Here is a 23,816-nt window from a genome sequence, read left to right as displayed (position 1 = left end):
CAGTGTAAATACCAAATACTCATCAGATTGACAAAATCCAAGTGATTGTACATGTCTGGTTCTATAGTCAGTGAAACTTGGTATGTTGCTGGTGAGAGGGAAATTGCTGTAGATTCCTAAAGAAGTAGTCTATATCAGATAAAAGTATCAACAAAAATACTCTGGAGCCAGCAATGCTTCTCATAGGATTTACTCCTATAAGATATAATCATGTAAATATATTTCCGTGTTCTTTGTGGTGGTAGGAAAAAAGGAGAAAACCAGAATTTCATCAAGAGAATAGTTGAATGACCTATGATACAGCTATTATCTCTGGGGTACCTGGAAGTCACATGCTAAACCTTGACCACAATAAGGATAAGACAGACTAGCTGGAGATTTATAATGTGCTGTTTAAGGTTTGAAACTCCCCTGGAAGAGCCAAGACTAGCTTCTCTGCTTAGTTTAAGGATGTATATTGATTGATGGTGTACCTGGCTTAAACCGTCACACAGTTTGGCTTGACTAGTTGACTAGAGACCCTGCTGGAAACTTTCGCTCAGGCTTCCCTGAAATTAAGATCTCTTGTACGTGTCCTGGAAGTTCCAAATTTAAGTCTTAGGTGAATGAGAAAGACTCTGGTTGGCTGTGCCTAGAAGTTTCTTAGGTCCCCAGTACTTTTCTGGACTTCCACTTTTCTTCTGTACACACATCTTTTTACCTCCATGAGAGCCTTTTGTGAATACATTCTGTGGAGTCCCGTGAGTCCATTCAGTTTTCCAACCCATTGCCATTGACACATCTATACAATGCAGTATGATTGAATGAAGTCAAAAAATGAGTTAAGTCTCTCTAGTTTGTCCTTAAAGTATTATATGTTAAGGGGAAAAAACAAGTTGCAGAGAAATAAAATTTGAAAATGAAAGGGAAAAAAGCAAGCCTGTCCACCATTATCTGGGGAATGGTGCATCTATTAGCACTCCTAACCTTGAGAACGTGGCAATGAGATGAAGAGAGACTGTCAGCTTTTCCTTTCTGCCCCTCTGTCATACTTATTGGACACGTGTTGATTTTGTAGTTTGATAGAAAGCATCATAGACTGATTATACATTTAAAAGTTTCTTAGATGTAAATTTTTGCAGGAGGCTAAATTTTTTCTAGTTTCTCTCTCCAATAATGGATTGATGGAAACATTTGTGTGGAGGGTGGAATGTACTGTTTGGGTGGAGGCAGAGATCTGAGAAAGGTCAGGTGGGAAGGAGGCAAACAGGTTAGAAAGTCTCCACTTTCTAACAGAACTGATCCGTGAGAGGCTGAGAGGAAAAGAGCAGATTCAGAAGACAGAGTTGGGAAGCAGGTTTGGAGAACCACATTCAGTGGTCTTCTGTGAAAGTGCCACTGGCATCCACCATGCAGAGTGAAGACTCCTTGATAAGCCCTGTCTGTTGGGTCTGAGAAGCCTGTTGTGACACTTCTGTCCTGTTGAGTGGAACCAATGAATAGGCCAGGGCTATTTTTAGATGTGAACGAGCCAACGTCTGTGAAGTGGCAGCATTTCATAGAGGATGAGTTTCGATGGCAGAGCTAGAAGGGGTGGCCCTGAGCTGGCATCAAGCATGTTCGTGTACCTCATGGGTTAGGTAACCACGTGCAACTGCTTGCACAGCACGGAAATCTTAGTAACTTATAAAACTGAGAAGTCTATTTTAAACAAATGTTTAAATAGTCCATCGGCATCTTTTTATAGCTATTTTTTTTTTCATTCAGTCAAAACTCACAAACCATAAAGTTCACCATGTTAAATCATGAAGTTCAGTGGCCTCTGGTGCATTCACAAGATTATGTGCCCATCACCACTGCCTAACTGCAGAACATTTTCACTACACAGAGCCAGTCAGTTTCTAGCCTCACCTTCCTGGAGGCCCTGACAACCACTAATCTGCCTTCTGTCTCCACGGATTCGTCTAGTCTGGATGTTTTATATCAGTAAGATTATGTAATGGGTGGCCCTTCGTGTCTGTCTTCTGTCACTCAGCCTGTCTTCAGGCTTCATCCAGGTTGTGCTGTCAGCACTTCATCCTCTTTCTAGCTAAATAAGGTTCCACTGAATGTATCTATTTGCTTATCTGTTAATCAGTTGATGGACATTTGGGTTGTTTCCACTTTGAGGCTATTGTTGTGAGAACTGCTGCACAGAACATCCCTGTACAATTTTATATGAAACATGTTTTCAAGCCTCTCACGTACATGCTTAGGAGTGGAATTTCTGGGCCTGTGGTAGCTTTGTGATTAACTCTTCTAGGAATTGCCAAAGTGTTTGCCTCTACTGCTGTGTGTCCAAAGCCATCTGCATGTTATTTTTAACATGAGATCTACTGGGGAGAGGAGTTTTATCCTTAGTAAATCTATGTTGCTATTTCCATGGCTTGGCTTCATATGGTCTCAAACACACAGGCATATTAGTGAGTCCAGCATTCCATCTAGCAAGTGCTCTCACTGAGCGCCTTTGTGTTGCTGTGTGGTGGCACTGGGAATGAGTGTGAGCAGAGCAGAGCAGCTCCCCGTTGTCATGAACTGTATAGTGTCAGGGAGCCACCATCCATTAAGTAATCCTCTCTCCACTAAATATACAGAAAACCTGGAGTAAATGCTCAGAAGGCAAAGTTCACGGGGGCCCATTTAGATTTGGGGGTAGGGCGAACAACTGGTGTCCACAAAAGGTCCCCTGAGAAAGTGGTGTTCAAGTCAAGATCTGGAAGTTATGTAGAAGTTAGTGAGTTAAGTTAGAAGTTAAGATGGTGGTGAATGGGCTGGTCGAGGGCCCCTGAGTTCAGTCCCTGGTACATGCCCCACTCCCCCCCAAAAAATCCATTACTTACCTGCTTGTGACTCTTTTTTTTAAAACATTGCTGCTGTTGTAACATCTGAAATGTGTCCCTCCCTTTTGCACACATTTTCTCTGGCTTTCTCCTTCAGCCCAGCTCAATGTAGTACTTCCTCTTTGGGCTGAAGGAAGGTTTTGTGACTCTCACGAGATGGCCCTCCATTAATGACAGGTCATTGTTGGAGCTGAAATTGACATTAGAAGTTTGTGTTTCTTTGCATAATTTTACATATCCTTATTATCCTAATTAGTTTTTAAACCTGTAAAATTGCTACTAGCTATTTCATTTGAAGCTGTTCATTTGAATGTCTGTTTCATCATAAGTAGCCTTTTCATAGGTAGTGAAAAATGTTCTTACAAATGTCACCTTTTCTCTTTCCAGTTTTGAGAAATGGTGCTTGGGAAATTGTTCACTGGGAAAAGGTATGCATTGATTTTTATTTTGTTCCAGGAGAAGAAATGCATAGAGGTGTATCTAGTAGATGAATTTTTTGTATATGATATAAGCAAAAGACAAGAATTCCACTGATACCAAAGCTATTTATTAATTGATGTTATGACCATACATATGGAGTTTCAGTTAGTCACATCTATTTAGCATTTCTGCTCTATTCTAGAAAGATGACTATTTTAAAAAAGTAATATCTAAAACTCTTTATTTCTCTCATAGTATGTTTTGAGTGCTGTTTTCATAGATTTTATTTAACCATGAGCTGTTTTGTCTCGTAAATTTTGCTTTAATCATCTACTGTCCAAGTAAAATAAATGTTAATGTTCTGATATTTCACATTTGTATTTTTTTACCTCAAATTCATAAAGTGAGAGTGATCACATTCGAATACAACTGATTTCTTTAAAAAAAAAAAAAAAGTCGTAAAGCCTAAGCATTGTTGTTCAGTGAACTCAAAATCAGTTACATGGCTTCACAAGTTAATTGGCTCATAGAACCTCTAGCACAGCAGTTAGTGAACTGAGTCATAATTTAACAAATGTTATCCAGCTGTTCGTTTTCAGACCTCATTTTCAAAAGGTAAGCGAGTATTATTAATTCTCCCTTAGTTCTGAAAGATTTACTCTCTAGTCACCCACAGGTGAACAGCCTGTGTAACTTGGTAAATGACTTTTTGGAGGCCAGGCCAGTCTGCCAAGGGGACTTTGTTTCCTGGGATTGCCAGGACACGAGGGGTGCGAGACAGTATCCTGCTAGGACAACACAGGTGTTACCCACAATCAATTTATTTGTACTCCATTTTCTTCTCAGCTGACTTAAATCCTTGTTTTTAATCCTGCCTTGTGGTTTTTGTGGTTACCTGGTGTCCCTGCACAGATTCACCCCTCAATAAAAGCTTCATTGCATTTTTATTGATTTTTAAGTCAGTTGCTAGAATAAGAGACTGACATCTCCTCTTCTGGATAGTAGAGAATTCTCATCTCTCTTCTTTGGTCTTTGACATAAGAGTAACAAAGAGGATAATGCCTTGATTGTGCTTTCATTATTTCTGTCCTAATTGTCTCTGTTTAGGAAGAGCAAAACAAAACCAAAAGTGTTAAAAGCACTTCCAAAGTAAATTTCTTTAATGGTCTTGTATGGCACTTGTGGATTTAAACATCTTGGAGAAAAGACAGGATATAATTAAGTATAACTTGAATTGTATTATATTTTCATTACTGGCATTGTCAGTATAGTTAATATAAATGCACGTCCTAAGAAAATAACTTATCAGTTTATTATCTTCTTACCTAGACTTCTTGCTGAGTAAATAAAGTGATAAAGCCAGGAGATAACCATCTACTACTTCACTCTAAAATTAGCCTTTAAAATTGCTTAGTGGGCAGCCAATCTTTCAAGAATGTGTTACTCTACATGGATGATTGTAATGCTTTGTTAATTTTTAAAAATTTTTTTTTAGTTGTACGTGGACACAATATCTTTATTTACTTATTTTTATGTGGTGCTGAGGATAGAACCCAGTGCCTCACACGTGCGAGATTGGCACTCTCTACCACTGAGCTACAGCCCCAGCCCACTTTGTTAATTTTTGACAGACAAAAATACTAGATCACCAGCCATGTTTACCCATGTTTACCCATGAGGGTAGTTTTTTCAGTTATCTTAGAGATCAATGCCACACTTAATGTGGGCATCACTTGTTGAGAGGATCAGATTCTAAGTCACCCAAAGCCACCCGGCTAAAATGAGCTGAAGTTATTTAATAACTAGAATTAGATAATTAATTATAACTCATGAAAATTGATTTGGTCATAAATTCAAGATGAATGTATTCTTGTGTTGGTGATATGGGGAAAAAAGGTCTTCTTCCCACTGACATGTGGGATACTCACAGATAAACTTTAAAACATGTGTATGACTTTTGTAAAGAAATCATCTATCCTTAAGGTATTAAAGATCCACATATATGTACAAAGATGTCATATTCTTTGAAAAATTAAAATATCCATTATTCCAAATTATTAATATACTATAATCTCAGGAAATTTACATTTTTTCCCCTCATGCGTTGACTAAATTATCTGATTTCCAAAAATAAACAGTTGAGAAAAATAGAAGAATTGCTTGGAAAATGAAGAACTATGTGCTAAGATTGACTGTAAGTAAGATAGAAAGTTATTGAAAGAAAGTAGATATGTTTCAAATATAGAATAGCAAGGGATAAATAGGAATAATATAGCATAAAATGCAGTGCCTGAATTAAAGTCTGTTTAATCTTTGAAAAAGGTTAAACAAAGCAAAATAATTGGTAAAATGATTAGTTAATAATCACAGAGAAGCAGTTTCAAGTAATAATACTTGAATATTTAGTTTATAGCTAAGTCACTACCTTTGCTAAAAGAAATTCCAATTGGATAAAATAGTTAAATGCTAAAATGCTGTTTTTGAATCACATACAAATAGAATAAAGACATTAATAAATATAAGAATAGTATCTTGAGACCTTTGGTATTTGATTACATAAATCTTAACAACAGAAGTTACCAGTAATAAATAAGCAGGGTATATAAAATGTTTGCACCAAATATGGCAGATTAAGATCTTTGTTATATAAATAGGAAATGAAAGTGGGCAATATGTAGGAGGATATATAATTAACAGCCAGACTCAGAATAATAATCAACCTATTAATAAAAGTTGCAAATTTAAACAACATTGATGTCTTTGCCTGCTATATATTCAATAAAAACAAGTTCACTTGTATTTCAAAAGTTTTATTTTATATTTCATTCACACACTATGTGGATTAGGAGTTTGGCTACTCATATTGAGAAACATAAGAAAAAAATTCTGGGAATTTATCCCAAGAAAATAATTATAATGTAGGAGAAAATATCTATATATCTAAAAATGTTTATTGCAGCATAATTTTGTATACATGATATGTATGCAATGTTGCTAAAGTAGTTCTTATTTTATAACTAAAATAATTTATAAACAAAATAACTACTTCTTAAAGTAGCTGTATCATAAATAAATTATGGCATTCTACACAGTGTATTTTGTGACAAGTAAAAATTGTGATTTTACACATTGTGGCAGCAACAGAAAAAAATTCTAATATTCGTTCAATAAATGGTAGTTGATAATATGTGCCAGGCAGTCAGCTCATAGCAGAAAACAAGATATGTAAGAGTTTCTGTGTCATAGAATATGATCATGGTTGAAAAGAACAGGTCTCTGAGTGCTGAGATACCAGCCATGTGAAAAATGGCATATTGAACACATGGGCAGGCACAGAGCAAGCTGACATGTTTGGCTTAGCCAGATCACCAGACTTTTTCTTAGTGTATATAATATTTTGTGCAATTAAAAACAAAATCAGTAAACCAACACTAAAAGTGTCGTCCACATGCCGGGGTAATATGAGAAACCTTTGAGTGCTGGGCTTCACTTCAGGGTACTTTCCCAGTCATTCTAAATGTGTGGCTGCTGTGGTTGCTTTTTAATGTTCCTCAGATGGCTTAAAAATTTGCACAGCATACTTATAGTCATGGGCAGACTTTAGCTCTCAAACATTCATAGTTCATCCCTCCAGTTATTGCCCCGAAGTCTTTTCCCTGTTGCAGAAGGTTAAGTTTCAAGTACCTGGTTTTAAAAGAAAGTGTTGAATGACAGAGCCCAGACAAAGAACTGCAGTTCTGCTCTTAAAAATGTCAGCAGTGGCTTCATCCACCCTCTCCACAAAGACCAGTTCTTCACATCAACAAGCAGCTGAGACTGTTCACAGGTTTCGAGATACATTCAAATAGAGAATTTAGGTGAATAACCCTGAAACAAACACATTCTTCTGACTCCGTGGGGAAGTATGGCGTGGTGGGCTGTGTCGCTCTGTAGAGTTGCTGTAATGCATGAAGTTTCCACCACAAAATGTGTCTTTCTTTGTATTAAGACTCTTATCTCAAAATAATGCTTAATAAAAATATAAATATTCTAAAACCTATAATTGGGCAAAGTTTGATTTTTTTTAATTATTCAATTATAGTTTGATAATCTCATCCTTTTTCATAATTCTCAATCACAGTTGCTCATGGTAGTGACTTGAGAAAGTGAGCCAAAAGCCCAAACTATTACCTTAACTTTGGTATTTGGGAGACTGAAACTGTTTTGTCATGTCCCTCCCATTGTAATACGTGGGCAAAGCATTTTTGCCATCCTGGCTTTTTCTTTTTTTCATTTCTTTTATGCTGAAAAGGAAAATGCCACATTAGGAGCTCAGAGCCCAAAGGAATAAGAAATTCTTAGATACCTTTGAGAAATTTATCTAAAATGTAGGCAAGTAAGTTCCTTGCGTTCTTTAAGGAATGTGAGAACTGCTTTAGCATTTAGTAGTTCTTGGTTTTCCAAGCCACTGGGTAATGACAGTGTGCCCTATAAAGTGTTGATATATTATTCAGTTTAATTACCACAAGGCCTCCTTTTGTCTTATGAAGAATAAAGACGTTGAGAAGCAGTGCAATCAGTTGAGGGTTTTTGTAAGCCTAACTGATCAATTCTAATGATATAGATGGATGAAGTCCTGATTTTATGGAGCGTATAGTTTAATTGGAGAAGAAACATTAACCTATCGGAGGTGATTGCAGAACAATTAAATGGGAACCTGGGTAGCATTATAAATGTCATGACTACAGAGAATTTATTTTTATTATCTTACTGTAAGTGGATGCCATTAGAATACTATCATGGCACATTTTTTTAAAGTTTACATTGATACTTAATTTTTTGTGTTTTGTTTTTTTTTTTTTTTTTTTCCTTTTTTGAGGTAGGGAGTTTTAATTTCAAGGTCCTTGGCAGTTTTTCAGGCAGTCCAAATTTCAACTAAAACAAATCTTTTTGAGTCAAAGCATCCAGAGTTTCCCTACTTGGGTAACCAGCATACATATATTACATATTAGAAGTTCCCACCCCCCCCTACACACACACACACACAACTTTCCCTAACCTATTTTTTCCAGCATGTGAAGAGGAACAGAGTGGGTCCCCTCTGGAATAATTTCTTATGTTTCCCACTAAGGACACCATTCTCTCCTTTCCCCCAGTAAACTATCATTTTAGAATTCAAAGATAAGTAGGGAGAGGGAATAACAAAACATCTTTAACAAAAAAAAAAAAAAAAAAAAAAAAGACTCTTCTTCCCTGTACTAAACATAGAAACATTTTTAGGCTCATTTCCCTACTAAGAGAGTTACATTTGTGATCTGATAGGAATGGCTACCAGCATAACTTGGTCCACTGAATTAAGCCAGATTGTTACTTAGTTGAAGTTATATTATTTGCCAGAAGCTGCATAACAGACCTGACACTTAAATTACTTCAAGTTCTGGCCATAGGTCATCTTTAATTTTTCATCATGCCATGCTCAGGAAAAAATGTTAACACATTGGAAAATAAAGAGATTAGGCTGTTTATTTTTAACATGAATTACATTGATAGTTTCAGTAAATTTACTAGTGTAAACATGAAGCTTTGCCAATAATCAGGTAGTCACATGTGCATTAGCTTTTCCACTCACTGATCCTGAGCAAATATTAGAATCTCAGATTCATTTTTTTCCTCTCTAAATTATGAATAGCAACTAATACTTGTTTCCTAGAGGTCATTGTGAAAGATAATGATCACCTATATGATCATTTTTCCAGTCAAGTGGAGATTTCCTTAAGTAGGGTAAAGTTTTAGTGGCTGAATTCCTCCCTTTTACTTTTATGTCAAAGAGAGAGAATATGAGAAATTGAGATGTCAATTAAGTAGGTAAAATGGATCCATTGACTTTATTAAGATAAGTTATTTATAACTGAAAAAAAGCACAAAGATACAGTGTTCATTTTTTAAAGGATTCTCCCATCTCTGGCCTCACTCTTAGACGGTTTTTTGCCATTTTTGTGAAGACCAGTGGTTCTTGTTTGCCAATAGACATTTTTTCCTGTATTCTGTGCTTAAATACAATGGGTTGTGTATTTGTAACTATCTTTCTATGCAGATAATTAACCAATTCCCAGTTTTCTTTCAGGTAAATGTTGGAGATATAGTTATAATAAAAGGCAAAGAGTATATACCTGCTGACACTGTACTTCTCTCATCAAGGTAGAGATACCTACTGATGCTCAAACAGTGTAGAGGATGGTTTCTCTACCCTGCATTGACCTTGTGATTTCTCCAAGGAAATAAGGAATAAACGAAGAATTTTAAACCTCTCCAATGATTTTTAATTAAAGCACTTAAAAACTTGATTGGACTTAAAGGGCTCTTTCATGTTTGCCATATAAAATAAATAACAGGTATTATTATTATAATCCAAAAGTTAAAATTATAATTGAGAGTCTCCTCTTCCTCTGGATGTGTCCAGATTCATGTGTGTGGACCACAAATCTTTTAAATTTCTGATCATTTATTTTATGTAATCCATGGATTGGGTTCTGTTGATTTTATCTTTTGATCCTTGTTCATCATAAATTCCTTTATGATGTGTTCGTATATCTCTGCAAAGTTTCTTGATCCTTATGGTGAAACGGCACAAGAAAATGGATGAATGATTTCTTTTTTTGCCATCATACCTTTCAAAATGCCATCCTCTTCCAACTAAAGATTAAGTACTTGCTCTTTTTCTTAAACTCTTTCTGTTACTGAGTTTAGACAATTTTTGTTATACTCGTATTTAAGATAGTCATAAATTAGTATTCAGAACATATGGCAGTTACCCTTCAAAGAATGTGATTTTCAAATGGTTTTATGTTTAAAAACTGTAAAACTAGTCCTAATATAAATTAAGTAGAAATGTTTTTACTATTATAGAGGTTGTTTATCATCATTTCCTTGGACAGTTTTATTTGTAATACCCATATGTAAATATGGAGTGTCCTTTTTTCAAAACCTATTTAATCAGGTCATGATTCAAAGTAATTGGGTTTATGACAGGCTAGTGAAACTTGAGCAAGTAAGAGTTACCCAGATATTTACAGAAGTAAGTCTATAGGTAGTTGAAAAAGCTAGAGGTGGTTCTATTTCCATATTTTATAGTCAGTTACTTTTTGTGCCACATACAGATGGGTTTTTGTTTTCAGGAAAATTAATATGGATTTTTTAAAATCAGCCTTTCTGTTCTTACTTTTCTTTGCTTACAACTATTTGTAGGGGTAAAATTTCTAAAATTGAAGTAAAGCTTTCTGTCTACACTTGGCCATAGGATAGCAAACTTAAGGGTGATTTCCTTGCCATTGTCTCAGGTTCTGAGTAATACTGGGTGTTAAAAGGAGCTCTGCTTAGGAGTCAGAAAACCAGAATCCTTTTCCTGGCTTGGTGATTCTGAACAAACTACATAGTCTCATCCTTTCATATAGAGGAAGATGGACTAAGTGATCAAGCCCTGATGTTCCCCAATTTTTTTTAATTGATGAACTTTCAGAGTACCTAATAGAATGATGTACATTTGATGGTTATTAAATGATAAATGTGCTAATGATTGGCCATCTAGATATTATATGTACATAAGAAAGATCAAAGTGATGGTAAAGTCTTCTAGCAATTAAGAAAGTACTGATGTTTTCCTGATTAAACTCTTCAAGACATTACCCTAGAATCATATGTGCTGAGCCATTCATGTACAGTGTTTATTTTTGTCTGCCAGACTATCCTGCGCTGACTTTAATTCTAACTTGAAATTTTTAAAAAAAATATTTGTCATCTTTCTCAATGCAAACCAAGAAGCGCCTTAGCAAGCTCTGTGTTTGTACAGTTGGATGCTCAATGGAAAATTCTATGCAAATATTCCAAAATATGAAAAACTCTGAAATCCGAAACACTCCTGGTCCCAATCATTTCAGATAAAGGCTACTTAATCTTTATTTTTAAAACTTTAGAGCATTTTTTATAGGATTTGTTTTCTAAACATTGAAAACATTTCCAAGTGGCTATCAATATTAGTAGATCAAAATAGCTTTTATTTCTTTCCTCCAAAGATTATCATATTTTTAACAGATTATCTGATCCATTGCTTTTGGTTATTTAGTAATATATAGGTTGTGCTACCAGGCAAACATTTCTCCTCAGAATCACAATACCACCTTTCAGCTGGCATGTTGGTTTACTTATGTAGCTCTTTTGAGACTACATTAACCTTAACAATTAGGTTATAGTTTTTAATCATCATTTAACAGAAAGAGAAATTTTGACATTGTTTTACATTTAGCTACTTCAGTGACTAAGTCAAAGTTGAGATATTCCTGATTATCTTTACTATGTCACACTGTCCACTGGCGAAATAAGTTCATGCTGATTTTCACCAGCAAGTAGGCACTGTTAAGCAGTAAGAATAAACAATTGCTTGTAATATTTCTAAATGTTTTTCATTTTTAATTATAGTGCATCTTCTGTGAATTAGTTTGAAATTAAGGCATGAACATGGCTGAAAGTTACTGTGTTTCACTTTTGAAATGGAGAAACTGAAATTTTAGTATAATACATTTATGCGTTGAGAAAGTATAAAATAGAGTAAAATAACTCAAGCTAAATTCAAGTCCAAATATATTCTTAGTATGTCTATTTCATGCCCTCCCTGAAAATTTTTCTCTTGTTTCAAAGGCTTAAACTCCTCTCTACATCCCCCCGCCCCGCTACCACCCCAAACCACAATGTATTACCTAGACTTTGTTATTAGATAACTCCAAATGCTACAATTAAACCTTCTAATTTTTAAGACCCATATCTTTGCTTTTTTGCATTAAAGGTAATACAATACTTATACAATTAACTTTAAAAACAATTTTGAATCAGAATATTTTTAACAAAGTTTTCCTTTTTTTTTTTTTTAGTGTGTTGTGGTTGGAGGAAGCTAGTATAGTATGCTTTGCAAATAACTTCCACAATTGTTTCTTTGCTTTTGGGATAGTATGAGACCTACAGCAGAAGGAATGAGATTAAGGAATTAGATAAAGTAATGTCTATAAGTTAGAGTAGCTCTTTATATGAAGTGTTTTTATTCAATTTGATAAGAAATGCTTATATTGGAAGTTTTTGCATTAAAAATTGAAAATTGGTTTTAAAAGCAAATAAGTAATCCTTATTAAATGTTTTCTTATGCTTTCAGACCTGATTAAAATAAGTTTTGAAAAAAATGGCATTAGACATTTTTATTAACATGTATTATTTTCTATAATAATTTCAAACCTCTGTCTCTTTTGTCCATTTGTTTGTTTTTTTCTTCTCTGTTATTCATTTTTTCCCCACTTTAATTATTTTAAACTGGGACATGTAGGTGGCAGTAGGGGAAATAGTGAAAGTGACCAATGGGGAACATCTCCCAGCAGATCTCATCAGTCTGTCCTCAAGGTTAGAACTACTGAGTTGTACAGGATGTGTGTAAGTGGGTCCTCACCCTAAACCAGAGAACAGTTGCACCCAAATATGCTTGAGTTCTGTGTCTCTTTCTTTTAAATGAATTTTTTTATATTCTTGGTGATGGACATTTCACAGATTTTTAAAAGCATTTTATGAATACCATATTGGAAGATGTCTGTGCCTCAAGTAGGCAGATTTAACTCCTATTGTAATTGATAGGAGTCCAAGAGACATGCAGTAAAGGTAGATTTTAATTTCCTATGCATCATTAATAATAGCCATATTTAACAACATGCCTCAATACTGAAGCTTAACTTACTACCTCGACAGGATATTGTTTTGAACAGTGTTAAGCTTTTCCTGAAACAGCCATGGAAAATTGATTGTATTTCTTAAATACGTTCTTATTTCTCATATTTGAAATTTTCTGCAAGTTCCATAGAATACCTCTAGTGATTATGACTGTAATTTGGGTTTAAATAGGGTTTACAGAGGACCCCCTGCACAAAGCTGGATGTTTTACCTTTTGTACCGCATGCTTTGGGACTAGTTTTTAATCCCACTTGTAACTCGTGACAATGTGCACGCTCCTGTGATAAACTTCAGCCGTCTTCTAGTGTCTGTATTGTGATTTGCATCTTGTTTCATTTCCACTTACTAATCAAGACGCCTGCTTTGCCTCTCTGACTGTAGTTTGTGTTTTGGATGTGATCATATTTGCTGAAGTGTTTCTGATCTGGCATGATTCCTGACTTCTTGCTGCCTTTTCACAGCACTGTTAAGAACTGCTTTCCTCACAGCTGTTTTCAGTGGTTATTAAGAATGTTCTGACTTTGGATGCATATTTATTTGCCCCACTTCAAATGAAATCATCCATTTAAGCTTCATAACTTCTTAGCTATTTAAAGTCTTGGAAAATCTGTTTTGTGAGAAAAAAGAATAGAATGTTATTCTCACTCATTCTGAGACTGGCCTTTGATAAGTGTATCATCAGTAAATTTCAATGCATCTCATCACCAGAATGTAGAATCAGTGTTGTCATTTAGCATTGTTTGTGATCATTCTTCTATAGTATCAAAAGATGTGTTTAATAATTTCATAGATCATTTAATGTTCCAAATGTATATATAAGTAAGTCACAAAGTTGAAGCAATTGCTAGGACCAAGTTACTATTGTGACAGTGATTTAAGAAGTAAAGTTTTGAATAATTGATAGAAAATATAAACATCGGAAGACTTTTCTCCAGTTGGGAAAAAGGAGCAGCCTCTATGAATGACCCCATAGGGAAAACTTGCAGTTACTTTAAAATGAGACTGTCAAATATTGGATTAATGTCCATGTGTTTAAGTAGTTTCCACAAATCTTTAGGCTATGAAATTCAGCTAACTGCCCAATTCTGAAATTGTGGAATAGTTTCTTTTTGCACATGTACAAATTGGAAGTTGATTAGAAAATTCCAGGTGTTTGTGACTTGCAAATTTCTTTCCTTGGAAGCTTTGCACACACTCATAAGAAATTATATTCATAAGTGCTTACATGACAGCAATTTAGGCTTTTATGTATGCTACTGAGATTGGAATTCAGAATGGTTTTCCATAGAGTTGAGGATCAGATTGTCCAGCTGCACAACCAACTCACATGTCTATTGTTGCTGGGCAGTAAAGTATCATGGGAAGGGAACAATGTAAGACAGGGATATAGCATCTGCAGTAAAACTGAAGAACAAAGCTCTTAGGCCACTGCACGCCAGACTTCACTGAAACACTTTGTTGGGGACTCAGGAAGTGGTTCTTTTAGGTTTGAGACAAGGAGCAATAAGGCCAAATTGGCCAATTTTAGTTTTGTCTTTTCCTTTCTCAATTATCTCTGAAGCACTTTGAAGAGAGAGGAAAAAATAGAGGCAGAAAAATATTGTTCACTTTTATTGTGAAATCTATCCATGTAGCTTTTAAAAGGAGGCTTAAATTTTTAATATGACATGCTCCGTATGATACTATTTATTATTATAACTAAAAGGTGAAAAAAAATGCAAGCTTACAGAAGTAGCAATCTGGAATTTTCTAATCAGCTACTTTGCTTAACCAATTTACATGTGGGCCATGAACATGAAATCTTCCTTGATATTTCTGAACTAAAGATAAATCTGGGCACAAACTACTTTACATTTCAGATATAGTCTGTGTTGTGTCTGTATGGATGAACAATTTAAAAATAACGTGACAGAACCACTCATTTCATTATCTTGAAGACCATTAGTGAGTGTTGTCAGGAAATTGCTTTGGGGTCCTTCTGGCTGGAAAGCTGATCCATGATTTGTCATGCATGGGTTCTGCCTCACAGCATCTTGCTGTTGGAATGAAAAATCATCTAGAAGCTAGGTAACTCTAGCTTTGCCTAGAACAGAAGGCTTTGGTGAGTCTGAACATGTAAATATTCTGCTTTCTTTCTCCCACTAAATCTTTGTGCTTCTCAATTCTAAACAACAGTGAGCCCCAGGCCATGTGCTACATTGAGACATCCAACCTAGATGGTGAAACTAACTTGAAAATTAGACAGGTAAGTTCTGATATAGATTCATCGACTTATTCCTGTTTTAGTACATGGAATGAAAATCTTCTTTCTTAGTATTACTGTCTTCAGGGGAGGTAATTCTGTCCAAGTACTACTTGCTCATTGAGGTTTCATAAACCAGTGTTAAGTAAATGGAATATTCAGATTCACTCACTGATTAAATATAGTTCATCATATAAGTACTATTTGTAAGATATTTTATGTAATAGCCAACACTTGGGTAATAATAATCATAGTGGTTCTAAGTGCTTTGACATATGGCAGCTTATTTATTTTTCCTATCCACCTGGCCCAAATTATTATTTGGCTTTGCCATACTGAAAAGCTGCGGCTTTCTTTGTTATTCTGAAACTTACTCACCTTGTGGTTTAATATTAGCTTAGATTGCTACAGTTCCTTTCCATACCATCCTAGCAGGAAACAAAAGTCAGTTTCAGCAGACTGAGATTGTATAGTGCTAAACATTAATTTCACTTTAGGAAAGAAATTTCTCCTTGGAGACTTCAGAATATTTTTGTAGACTAGTTTATACTTTAGTACTGTCACAAAAGCTGCCCTAATCTTGTGCTAAAAACTGTGCTCAAGTTGGGAAAGAAGGTAACCCTAAATTGTGATTTGACAAAGTATTGTGTAATGGGAGAGAATTGTTCATAAGATAGTCCTAAGACCTGGATGAATCCCCCAGCCCCAAGCCAAACACAACTTATTTAACATCCTCTTTGCTTATTTAAAAAATTTTAAACAGGGCTTACCAGCAACCTCCGATATCAAAGACATTGACAGTTTGATGAGAATTTCTGGCAAAATTGAGTGTGAGAGTCCAAACAGGCATCTCTACGATTTTGTGGGAAATATAAGGCTTGATGGCCATGGGTATGTAAAAGCACATTTGCTGCATTTTCTTGTGTTGTTGAATGTTTTCCGATTCTGGGTACCTATTATTTTCCTCTGCTCTAAGTTTGAATACTTAAAACCTTTTTATAAGAAAGTCTGTTTTCCAGCCCAAGTCTTATAAAAATGTTGAATCTTAACCCTATTCGTGTGGTATAGGCTTTCCCAGGGTTCCTGCCAATATGGTAGTTGGAAGTTTTCAGGGATATTCCACATTCCTGGCAGATTCTTCTGGGGGTAAATTACCTGTGACTTGTCCTTTGACCAGAATACCTGTTATGGGTTTAACTAGCCAGTATTCATGACCTGGGTCCTTTCCTGTGACCTCTGGATGCCTTGGGGACTTCAGGCTGTATCCCCAAAGTGTTTATTGTACTGGGTGATTTGTTTCCTTCTCTGTGTAATTTTTTTTTATATTATAGTTGGACACAATACCTTTATTTATTTATTTTTATGTGGTGCTGAGTATCAAACCCAGGGCCTCGTATGTGCTAGGTGAACGCTCTACCACTGATCCACAATCCCAGCCCTAGTTTTTTTTTAATTTCTGGGGGAAAGGGGTGTGCTGTGGATTGAACCCAGGGCTTTATGCATGTTGGGCAAGTGCTGTACCACTGAGCTGTACTCCCAGCCCTCACATACACTTTGCTAAACCATGTTATCATATGTAACATCTTTTGTTTTTCCTTGCTTCCTATCTCTTTCTCCTCTCCTCTTTCCTACCACTTCTCTATCTCTTCCAAGATTCATTCAACCGGTATTTCTTATGCACCTAGAGTATTAGGCCATTTACAGATATTAAGGCACCAATGAATAATGCAAATAAGTACTCCTGCCCTAGTGTCTGAGTTCATTCAGGCCACTGTAACAAAATGCCTTAGATTGGACAGTTTATAAACAACAAAAATATATTGCTTGCCATTCTGGAGGCTGGAAAATCCAAGACCAAGGTACCAGCAGACTTGGTGTCAGATGAGGACATGTTTCTCATTGATGGCACTGGCAATATGTCCTCAGATGGTGGAGGCCCTCAGGACTTCCCTGCAAGGGCCCAAATCCCATTCACGAAGGCAGAGCTTTCATGATCTAATCACCTTAAGACCACACCTCCTGATATCACTGTGCTGGATTAGGTTTCAACTTATAAATATTGGGGGCATACAAATATTTAGACCATAACATCTTGTGAGATTACTTTCTCATAGTAAGGGGAAGGGCAGACTGACAAACAATGACACGATAAGTAAGAAAATTCTGCCTCTATTAAAAAGCAACAAATGCTGTGCAAAAGATGTCATAGGATAAGAGAGTGGGAGAAGGTGGGAGGGAATCAGAATGGTTGCAGTCAGCCTCATTGAGAAGGTAACATTTGAACAATGATGAGTAGGAGGTGAGGAACTTAGCCATATGAAGATTTGGAAGGAGAGGATTCCAAACAAAAGAAATAGTGCAAGTTTTTAATTATATTATTACAATGATCTTAAAGAGGGAAAATACCTGGAGCAATTTGGGAATGTTAGGCCATTGTGGTTGGAATTGTGTGATCAAGGAAGACAGTAATAGAAGAAAATCCAATAGCAAATAGTGGGCCATATCATAGGAAGCTTTGTAGGTCATTGTGGGGGTGGATTCAGAATGAAATGGGAATCCACTGAAAGGTTTTGAGGGAGGAAGATCAGCAGTTTGGTTTTGGACTGTTTGTGACATCCAAACAGAGATGTCCAAGAGACAATTGAAAAAAAAAAAAAAAAAAAATATATATATATATATATATATATATATATATGAAGTTTGGGATAGATGTCTTGGATGAAATAAATTGGGGAGAAGTTGGCAGAGATACATAAAGCCATGTGACTGGGAAAAACCATTGAGAGTGCAAGGGTCTAAGCAGAAAAATTGAAAGATCCAAGGACTCTCCTAGGATTGTCTAATATCAAGAGGTTGTAAAGCTGGGGATATGACTCAGTGATAGAGTACTTTCCTACTATGCATGAGGCCCTGGGTTCAACCCCCAGAATGGGAGTAGAGTAGGGGTGAGGTTGATTTAAAAAAAAAGGAAGGACTAGTGAAAGAGACTGAGATCACTTGTAGGGTGAAAAGACAGAGCAAGAGGAAACTGTACCAAGGTGGAGAGCAAAGCACAAAATCGAGTCAGATGTTACTGATGGTCAGGTTGAGGGAAGCTGAATATATATAATCAGTTGGGTTTAGCTAGTGGACATTATTGAACTTGACTGGAACAGGTGGAACCTATGAGCTTGTGTTTGAGATCATAGAAGGAGTTGAGAATCACAAATACACTTCTTTGTCAAGGTTTTTTTTTTTTTTTTTGCAAAGGGGAATAAAGAATGGGGTAGAACTCCACAGTATACCTTATCTACCAGGCATTTGTAGAGGCCAACTAAATGTAAATTAGATGCACTGATTCAATCCACCAACCTGGGAAAATGTTATTGGTGCTTTCTTCATCTTGTGATTGCAATATTAGAGATTGGAACCCTAAAAGACATTTGAAGTATTCAGTTCTACCAAGAGCTTGTCTGCAACCATCAGAGTAATTGTTGTTTAAAATTTTTAACCCAAGTTATCTTTCCCTGAACATATGGTTATATACTACTGATAGCTTTGGCCGTTTATACAAGTAGTGTTTCTTTAGTGTGACATTCCTAACTGGCCAGCTTCCATTTCTTATCAGTTCCCCTTCAAATTGATGCCAAGCAAATTCATGCTGTGAAGGAGAAATTTTGTGTGATGGTGCCAAGATTTAGGATACAGATAGAATTTATATAATAGCATGTTTTGTTTTATATGATATGTAGAAGTAGATCTTAAAGACCTTTAGCACATTTGATTTTGACCGTGATTACCCAGAGATCTGGAGACCCTTTGGAATGAATGAGTATACTTTGATTCCTTTAAGGATGAGGGTCATGGTCTAATGCCAGAAGCTTTGAATTCCAGCTGTGATGAAAACAAATTATTCTTAACTCCTTGTAATTAAAAAGTAGTGCATTTTGCTTTTTAACCGTTTGTACCTATTTCCAGTCAATCCAGACCACAAATTCTGAGTGACAGTTCCTACATTATGCCCTGTTGGAATAAGTGAGGAATAGTGGGTACCTGTGTTACCTAGAGCATAGTCCAGCAGCTTCTCCAGAACTTCATGGAAACCTGCTATAACCCCAAGGTCCCTCCCAACTCTCAAGTGCACCCCAAATTTTGAGACATATCCAAGAAGGGTTCTTCTGCTGTGGTTTCAATATGATTTATCTCCCAAAAGTTTATGTGCCATAATACCCCAATGTAATGGTATTGAGAGGTAGGTGATGGGACCCAGGGGGAGGTAACTAGGTCCTGGGGGCTCCACCCTCAGAAGGATTAATGCCCATATCATAGGGTTAGTCATGGCAAGGACAAGTTGTTATACAGTGAGGCCATCCCATGTGTTTGGCTCCTTTCACACAGCTCTGTGTCACTTGTACTCCCCCCATGTGATGCTATCTGCCATGTTTTGACACAGCATGAAGCTCTTGCCAGATGTGGTCACCTAATCTTGGATTAAAACCGTAGGTTAAAATAAAAATATTTTCTTATACCTAGTCTTGAGTATTTTTTTAACTAGTCACACAAAATGGACGAAAGTAGCATTCCTTCTGGACCCATACAGTTGGGGGCATGGTGGTGCATGCCTGTAATCCCAGCAACTTGGGAGACTGAGACAGGAGGATCTCGAGTTCTGGACCCATATAGTTGGGTCCATAAGGCATGCTTTTGTACCTAGAGAATGAAAGTTATGGTTGGTTTTCCTTTCTTTAAATTAAAACGCACTCTGTATTAAGGATTCACCTGAGTATTGTTCTCACCCACTCATCTTGATTGATTTCACCTAAGCCAGAGAATTTGTATAGGTCCTGAAAAAATGTCTAAGACCCAAGCTGCTGCTGGCCTCTGAGCTTACTAGATAGAGCATGAAGGCCTTAGTCACAAGAAGGCCTTAGTCACATGAAGCTTTCATTAACAAAGATTCTGTGTTCTCTGTAGACTTTTTTGGGGGGAGGGGGGAGATTGTTTCCTTCTTTCTTTTTAAAACTTTTTTATATTTTTGTGTTTGAGTTTTTTGCTCTTTTATTCAGCTTTTTCACTGCTGTGACTAAAATACCCCATAAAAACAATTTTAGAGGAGGAAAAGTTTATTTGGGGGCTCACAATTTCAGAGGTCTCAGTCTATAGGCAGCTGGCTTCAGTACTTGGGGCTCAAGATGAGACTGAACATCATGGAGGAAGAGAGTGGTGGAGGGAAGCAGCTCACATGATGCTCACACCCCCAATGCTCCAGCCACACCATACCCAACTTCATTACTACTCAACTTGTCCCATCAGGGGATTAATTCACTGATTGGGTTAAGGCTGTCATAACCCAATCATTTCTCCTCTGAACCCTCCTGCATTGTCTCACACATGAGCTTTGGGGGACATCTCACATCAAAACCATAACATTTGCTTTTGCTTTTTTTTCCTTATTAAAATGAAAACTAGGTCATAGAAACCCTTGAGCCATTAACTTTGTATATTAAATTTCCATCAAGTAGCCCAACATATCTGTGATAGTGCTGTATCCTTGTATAAGTTTGTATCACTTAATAACTTTCCTTAGAGAGTGGCCTTACAGAAAACCCACAAGTGACCCAACTTGAGTTTTATTCATGAAAATGTGGCTTAAATTACAGGAGACAAATAACTTCAAAATGCTTACCATTTGCTGGGCACACGCCTATAAATCCCAGCGGCTCTGGAGGCTAAGACAGGAGGATCACAAGTTCAAAGTCAGCCTCAGCAAAATCAAGGTGCTAAGCAACTTAGTGAGACCCCATCTTTAAATAAAATACAAAAAAAAAAAAAGAGTTGGGGATGTGGCTCAGTGGTTAAGTGCCATGAGTTCAATCCCAGTACCCGCCCCCCCAAAAAAAAATGCTTACCATTTCTTGAAAATGTATTTGCAATTCTTAGAGAATTGATCTTCAGGTACTATAAAATAAATGACCTGGAAGTTTAAGTACAGGGACCTGTCTCTGTGGGGGAGATATGGCAGTGCTACATACAGTGAAATCTGTGTATGTATCTTATTGTGTGTGTGTGTGAGAGAGAGAGAGAGAGAGAGAGAGAGAGAGAGAGAGAGAGAGAGAGAGTAAGAGACAGAAAGACAGAGAGACAGACAAGAGAGACAGAATTTGAACCTCTATTATACGTAAAGCTATTTTTAATTTGATGTGTGGGTGTATGTTGGGTGGTATGCTGCAGTTCTCTTAGTCCACCATTTCCAAACATTTCAGGAAACTAAATCAACTTATTAATTTAGGAAAAGTCATAAATAGGCTTAAGAATTAGCCTCTGAATTCCAAAACACTGTCTTGTCTTTGGGATAGCATATTAGTTTGCTCAGGCTGCTATAACAGTATACCACAGACTAGGTAGCTTTCCCAGGAGAAGTTTTTTTCCTCACCATTCTGAGTGTTGGAAATCTGAGATCAGGATGATAGTGTGGTTTGATTCTGATGAGGGTTTTCTTTTTGTCAGTAAAAGATGTCTTCTCACTGTGTCTTCACTTGGTAGAAAGAAAGCTGTCTGGTATCTCCTCTTAGAACAGCAATGATCTCAACATGAAGATCCCACCCTTGTACATTTTTAAAAACCTAATTAACTCCTGAAGTTGCCAACTCCAAATAACATCATATTAGGGGGTTAGAACTTCAGCATAGGAATATGAAGCCAGAAGAGGGGGGTGGTGCACAATTCAGTCCATAGGAGATAAAAATATTATAGGACTTGGCTAGTAGGATATTAAGGAGGAGCAACAGCTATTTCCCAACAGTCAATAGTTACTTTCCCAGCAGCTATTCATGTCTAAAACAATAATTCTCTTTGGTGGGAAAATTACTTGCTTTCTAGAAATAAAGCAAATGTGAGAAGAGTTATTTTAATAATATATAGTGACTATATGGTGAACTGTGACTGTGCAGTTCTTAAGGATTTTGGAAAATGTCATTTCTAATGTCAGTATACTCTGTCCTAGCACTGTTCCTCTGGGAGCAGATCAGATTCTTCTTCGAGGTGCTCAGTTGAGAAATACTCAGTGGGTTCATGGAATAGTTGTCTACACTGGACATGACACCAAGCTGATGCAGGTGAGATTTTTATCTATGAAATATCTGGAGCCTCAGTCTTTTGGAAATACATCACTTGTAGCTCTCAGTGCAGTACCCCAAACAGAGCAGACCATCTGTCCCAGATTTCTGAGCCCCGCCCCAACATAGCCAGAGTCTGGCCCTCCAGGGTGTGTGGGGCCTTTAAATCCCCTCCCTGTGAGAAGGGCTGTGTACACAGGAACACTGGAAATTTCACCAGAGATCACCTGGTGCATGAATGGTTAGATGTGTGATCTGTTGGCAGCATTTTCTAACTATTGGTGATCATTTACGTTGTCAGTAACATGAGTGCTCTGCATTAAAGTAGGTGTCTTCTAATTTTATTTTAATGCAATCATCATACTTTAAATTTTATTTTTTCGTGTAATTCAAAGAAAAGTGTGAATCGAATTGCCATTTTTATAGCATTTTTATGTAAGGCTATTTTCGCCATCAGCTTTCATCCTAGCACCAATGTTTATACTTGCCTGCGAGTGCTCCTTCTCTGCATCATGATACCATCTGTGTTCAGTGGTTCCATGAGTATGGGAAACTCACTTTTAAATACCAAGTGAAAATCTACTCTTAAAGGCTAATATCTTTGTACATTGTACAGGCACAAAGATGTTATTAACACGCAAGTGGAACTGTTCTTAATTCTTTTTATCCTTAGCTATTCTGTAAATCTTTGCTTTATACTGTCCTACGGATTCCTTAGTTAGTACAGATCTAGCATAAATAATTTGAAAGGAAACTTTCCTTTGTTAACTTTTATAATCAGGGCTACCTGCATTGCTGCTATGCTCAGGAAAACAATTACCAAATGCCACCAGAAATTTGAAGATGAGAGATTCTTCAAATGTTGCCTTCATAGTTGAGAGTTTCCAGGTGTCTGGTTGTAGGTGCATAGGTCTTGTCTTCTCCTTTCTTGAGCAGACACTCTAACTAGATGTTTCTGAAGTACCTTATTTGCTTAAATAGCCAAGTGCATCTCACCTGCCACAATGTCTGTGAAAGAAATATTATTTCATAGAAAACAGGTTTGGAAAGTATAGTAGCCTTGGGGAAAAAGAGGTACCTAAACATTGACACCTGTCCTACCTGGCAAGGGCTTTGCATAATTTACATATATACAACACCTCTTGATACTGACTTGTGACTCATGTTGTCATCCTCATCACATGTCAAGTACACGTCACTAAACTGTACATTTTTTTTAACTATTCATCTTGTTTCTTTTTACAGAATTCAACGAGCCCACCACTTAAGCTCTCCAATGTGGAACGGATTACAAATGTACAAATATTGATTTTGTTTTGTATCTTAATTGCCATGTCTCTTATCTGTTCCGTGGGCTCAGCCATTTGGAATCGAAGGCACTCTGGAAGAGACTGGTATCTCAATCTGAACTGTAAGCAATGATGTCGTGACTGCACTTTTTTACTTTCATTAATATGTGATTGT

The 23,816-nt window shown here is 36.6% G+C and overlaps 1 protein-coding gene across 4 annotated transcripts in view; it reads left to right on the top strand.

Annotated features, from left to right (window-relative positions):
* The window catches only part of Atp8a1 (ATPase phospholipid transporting 8A1), a 213,183-nt gene that overhangs the window by 45,576 nt on the left and 143,791 nt on the right, over positions 1-23,816 (top strand). For 2 of the 4 annotated variants that reach the window (XM_046455993.2, XM_058582822.1), the window contains exons 6-11: positions 3,246-3,286; positions 9,382-9,455; positions 15,192-15,261; positions 16,022-16,149; positions 22,241-22,352; positions 23,598-23,763. In XM_046455993.2, coding sequence (XP_046311949.1) covers positions 3,246-3,286; positions 9,382-9,455; positions 15,192-15,261; positions 16,022-16,149; positions 22,241-22,352; positions 23,598-23,763 — 591 coding nt within the window. Of the gene's footprint in view, positions 1-3,245; positions 3,287-9,381; positions 9,456-12,621; positions 12,696-15,191; positions 15,262-16,021; positions 16,150-22,240; positions 22,353-23,597; positions 23,764-23,816 lie in introns of all 4 variants that reach the window. The other 2 variants (XM_058582796.1, XM_058582868.1) reach the window with 2 other exon arrangements.

This window comes from Marmota monax, unplaced genomic scaffold (assembly GCF_021218885.2).
Source record: "Marmota monax isolate L192 unplaced genomic scaffold, Marmota_monax_Labrador192_F-V1.1 WCK01_AAM20220418_F8-fsc00025, whole genome shotgun sequence".
Taxonomy (NCBI): Eukaryota; Metazoa; Chordata; class Mammalia; order Rodentia; family Sciuridae; genus Marmota; species Marmota monax.
This window is presented reverse-complemented; position numbering and strand designations above follow the sequence as displayed.